This window comes from Pyrenophora tritici-repentis, chromosome 5, assembly GCF_003171515.1.
Source record: "Pyrenophora tritici-repentis strain M4 chromosome 5, whole genome shotgun sequence".
NCBI classification, from domain to species: Eukaryota; Fungi; Ascomycota; class Dothideomycetes; order Pleosporales; family Pleosporaceae; genus Pyrenophora; species Pyrenophora tritici-repentis.
This window is the reverse complement of record NC_089394.1, coordinates 1,311,677-1,315,915: the sequence shown is the minus strand read 5'-3', so window position 1 is coordinate 1,315,915 and position 4,239 is coordinate 1,311,677. Positions and strand designations below refer to the sequence as shown.

The following is a 4,239-nucleotide window of genomic DNA, read 5'->3' as shown; positions in this document are numbered from 1 at the left end:
GAGGTAGGGCGCATGATGCAAGCTACCAACAAGGCCGTCCAGGATCCTCGTTCTGTGAGGGACTAGAAGGCCGCACTAATTTGCGGCAAATCGAGCAGCAAGAAAGAAACGACCCCGTGCATAACATGAACAAGGAACCTGCCGAATATCGTTCCGGTAAAACGGTGAAGCCTTTTGTGTAGTCGACAAGGGTGAAAGGTGGCCACAGTCTCGATTCGTCGTAACGACGCTTCGATGAGGAACTAAGTACTTTTGTATTAAATCTGATCCCCGGCGTGATCTTTACATCGTGGCGGAGGCCATTAATACTTGAATCGCCAACGTCGAGCTGTACCTGAGAGTGGAAAGGTCGTATAATGGAAAAGAAAACGAAAAATTGCGAGTCTTGCGTAACAATCGGGAAGCCAGAGGAGACTTGATATACTGACTCAACGTTTTGTAAACGAAGGCCGACTTTTTGTATCTTACATGCATACCAGGGGCGTGGGTTTCTCAAGGCCCATTACCCCGCTTGGTCCATCTAACGCTGATGTCTTTCCAATACCTCGGCGATCTTCTCCCTAACCCCCTGTTTTCCCTCGTACTTTTCCAACAACCTGGCCACAACCTCTTCACTTTTGTTACTTCCAGCCTCCCTAAGGATCTCCTCTTCTCTTGGCAGTCCAATCCACGCGTGTGGATATTCTTGGTAATCGTCCTGAGTGATCAATGGCAGTGGTGCATTATGGCTGTTAGCGAAGAAAGCATCAACATCCTTCTGCTTGACCTCTTCTATAGTGTTTGGTTTCCAGTTTGGGCGCTCCTTCTTTCGCTCGATGAGTCGTGCTGTCACGCCCTCGACGAAATCGGGGTGTGCCATGAACTGCGAGGCAATTGCGTATTCTTTTTGGAAGGCTTGAGCGATGGACCATTGACGGCCAACACGCATCTGCAAAAGGGTTACTGCAACAGAGATGGGCGAACGGCTATTGATAGTTTGGAAGGTCTTATCCGCCCATTTTTGAATCTCGGGGTTAGTGGCCTCACACTGGACTTGGTTTAGAGATTCCATAATGGTTTTTATGTTTGGCTGATCAACATGAAAGACGCTATCAATCGTGCGGCGTAACTCGCCAGAAATTTGGGGCCGTTCTGCGGGGAGGCCGGTGCTGAATTCTTCAATTGTGGCGTTGATGATTTTGAAGCGCTCATTGAGAGACATGTAGTCTGGGAATTGAAGTTCAGCGAGGCGGGCCTCCAGTTGTTGAAGAGTGGACGAATGAATATAGTGAGTAGCGACGCCGTGGTAGAAAGCATCTACGCCTTTGAGTTGCTCCGATGTGAGTGCCAGGTATGTTCCGAGAGCGCCTTCCATACGTGGGAGAAAAAAGGATGCGCCGACGTCTGGAAAGAAGCCAATCGTGGTCTCGGGCATGGCGAAGAGGGTGTTTTCGGTTGCGATTCGAAAAGGGGCGTGTATTGACAGACCAACACCTCCACCCATGGTGATGCCGTCCATGAAGGCAACGTATGGCTTCTTGTATGTTGCAATCATATGATCCAGCTTGTATTCCAGCCCAAAGTAGTCTGAACTCCTTTGCTGTCCCTTTGGACCTTGTTGATTCCATTTGGCCAGCGCCGCGACATCACCACCTGCGCAGAAAGCGCGGCCATTGCCTTTGATTATTACGACGCCTGCTAGTTCTGATTTGGCCCACTCTTGCAATCGCGGGATGATCTTGCGGGCCATGGAGCCATTGAGCGAGTTAAGTTTCTTGGGCCGGTTGAGCTCGATGCTGCGGACGCCGTAGTTGTTAGTGAAAATGACGTCGTCGGGGTCATCGTCCTCTTGAGCTTTTAATAGGTCAGCGGTCGGTGTGGCGTACTGCATATATGATTAGCCTTGGGAGACAAGTACGTTTCTTATGGAGGGGCTTTACTTTTCTTGACCCGCTCATCCAGGCAGGGTTTGTGATGTTTGCGCGCAATGGCATACTTCTGGCTGCTGGTATCCGTGGGACGCAATTGAGCGATGTCCTTGTAAGTGTACGGAGCGACATGATGTGGTGAATCTGATCAGCACGCGCGACGATGATGCAACTTGCAGAGCTCGGTTGAGGAGGGGACCTCGGGTATTCGCGACTCAGAAAAAAAAAGTCAGCACCGGCACGCCTCAGCTGATGTGAGAGGCAGAATTACAAGGGCGTCAAGGCTCAATGCTTGATGTTCAATTCGACACTCAATGGCTTTAACAAACCTAAAAGCTGGTGGCGCTTTCCCATGCCCCGTCCGCGCCTTCTCTGCGTGGTGGAGCTCGGATCTCCCCCTCATCTGATTGGCCGGCACCCAACGTAATCACGGCGCGCTAAGAAAATGATTTGAGCCTCCACCCTCACGACGACATCGCCATCTCGGCCAATTGCCTGCCTCTGCTGCCTTTGTGTTCTGTGATCGGGTCAATCATGTCGAGCTTTTCAAGAGTACTCCTGCGCACTTCGCGCTCTGCGTTGCAGTACCAGCGTGGCGTCTCGCCAGTGCAAAATGCGCTGGGTGCCCAGGGCACGAGCAGGTGGATGAACGGGGTACGGAACTACGCCGCCTTCACACGAGACAAGCCGCACGTCAACATCGGTATGCTTTCTCGTAACTGCAATGTGTCGATATATGTGCTAATAGAATCCATGTAGGCACCATTGGCCACGTCGACCACGGAAAGGTACAGCGCCACATGACTTGACATCAACTTCCAAGGCCAAAATCACTGACCCCACCTAGACAACTCTCACAGCAGCCATCACCAAGCGACAAGCAGAGAAGGGCTACGCAAAGTATCTCGAGTATGGCTCCATCGACAAGGCCCCCGAAGAGCGCAAGCGCGGTATCACCATCTCGACTGCCCATATCGAATACCAAACTGATAACCGCCACTACGCCCACGTCGACTGCCCCGGTCACGCCGATTATATCAAGAACATGATTACCGGAGCCGCCAACATGGATGGTGCCATCATCGTCGTCGCTGCATCAGACGGTCAAATGCCCCAGACCCGTGAGCACCTGCTGCTTGCCCGTCAGGTCGGTGTCCAGAAGATTGTCGTCTTCGTGAACAAAGTCGACGCTGTTGATGACAAGGAGATGTTGGAACTGGTCGAGATGGAGATGCGCGAATTGCTTAGCAGCTACGGATTCGAGGGTGATGAGACACCCATCATCATGGGCTCTGCTCTGTGCGCCATCGAAGGCCGCCAACCAGAGATTGGTGTGACCAAGGTTGACGAGCTGCTCGAGGCGGTCGATTCATGGATCCCTACACCCCAACGTGAGACGGATAAGCCCTTCCTCATGGCCGTCGAGGATGTCTTCTCCATCGCTGGTCGTGGTACCGTCGTCTCTGGCCGTGTCGAGCGTGGTATCCTCAAGCGTGACTCTGAAGTAGAGCTTGTCGGCAAGGGTACTGCGCCCATCAAGACAAAAGTCACTGACATTGAGACCTTCAAGAAGTCATGTGAGGAGTCGCGTGCAGGTGACAACTCAGGTCTTCTCCTCCGCGGTGTCAAGCGCGAGGATGTTCGCCGTGGTATGGTCGTCTCGGTCCCTGGACAAGTCAAGGCACACAAGAAATTCCTCGTCTCCATGTACGTATTGAGCAAGGAGGAAGGTGGACGCCACACTGGCTTTGGTGAAAACTACAGGCCGCAAATGTTCATCCGAACTGCCGACGAGTCGTGTGCGCTACACTTCCCGGAGGGTACAGAGGATGCGCACGACAAGCTCGTAATGCCCGGTGACAACGTTGAGATGGTTTGCGAACTCCATCAGCCACACGTCATGGAGACTGGCCAGCGGTTCAACATGCGTGAGGGTGGCAGGACAGTCGCCACTGGCCTGGTGACCCGTATTTTGGAGTAGAGCAGAATTCCCGCCAGCAAACACGACCTGGTAACATGACAGCGGCATAACCTGATGTGCGAACTAGGCAAGGCTTTGTACAATATTGTTTTGGACATACCCCCCACTCCCCGCTTCTCGTTTGATCTTCCTCATGTACTTTAGTAGCACGAACAAACCGGATCTAGATGTGAGGCGTTGAGTTCTATGATGAAGCCGGAACGATATAATGGCAATTACCAAGAGATACTGTATCATCCACAAAGGGACTTGTCTTGATACGCATCTGTGATAGGCGAAACGCATCAAAGTTTGTTAGTTGTCATGGTCTCGTGTTGCAACTGGTCGGCGGTATAGGATGTAGACTGATGC

At 52.2% G+C, this 4,239-nt stretch overlaps 2 protein-coding genes across 2 annotated transcripts; one reads left to right on the top strand and one right to left on the bottom strand.

Moving 5' to 3' along the window:
* Nucleotides 1-520: 520 nt before the first annotated feature.
* PtrM4_104710 (mitochondrial 37S ribosomal protein mS47) lies at nucleotides 521-2,039 on the bottom strand (the record flags this gene model as incomplete). The annotated part of the gene is made up of 2 exons (XM_001936160.2): nucleotides 521-1,864; nucleotides 1,920-2,039. The coding sequence occupies 2 exons, from the start codon at nucleotides 2,037-2,039 to the stop codon at nucleotides 521-523; spliced, it is 1,464 nt and encodes a 487-aa protein (XP_001936195.1).
* Nucleotides 2,040-2,441: 402 nt separating this feature from the next.
* On the top strand, nucleotides 2,442-3,888 carry PtrM4_104700 (TufB, GTPase; the record flags this gene model as incomplete). Its single annotated transcript, XM_001936161.2, has 3 exons — nucleotides 2,442-2,610; nucleotides 2,667-2,695; nucleotides 2,755-3,888. 3 exons carry the CDS (start codon nucleotides 2,442-2,444, stop codon nucleotides 3,886-3,888), a joined length of 1,332 nt encoding a protein of 443 aa, XP_001936196.1.
* Nucleotides 3,889-4,239: the final 351 nt, after the last annotated feature.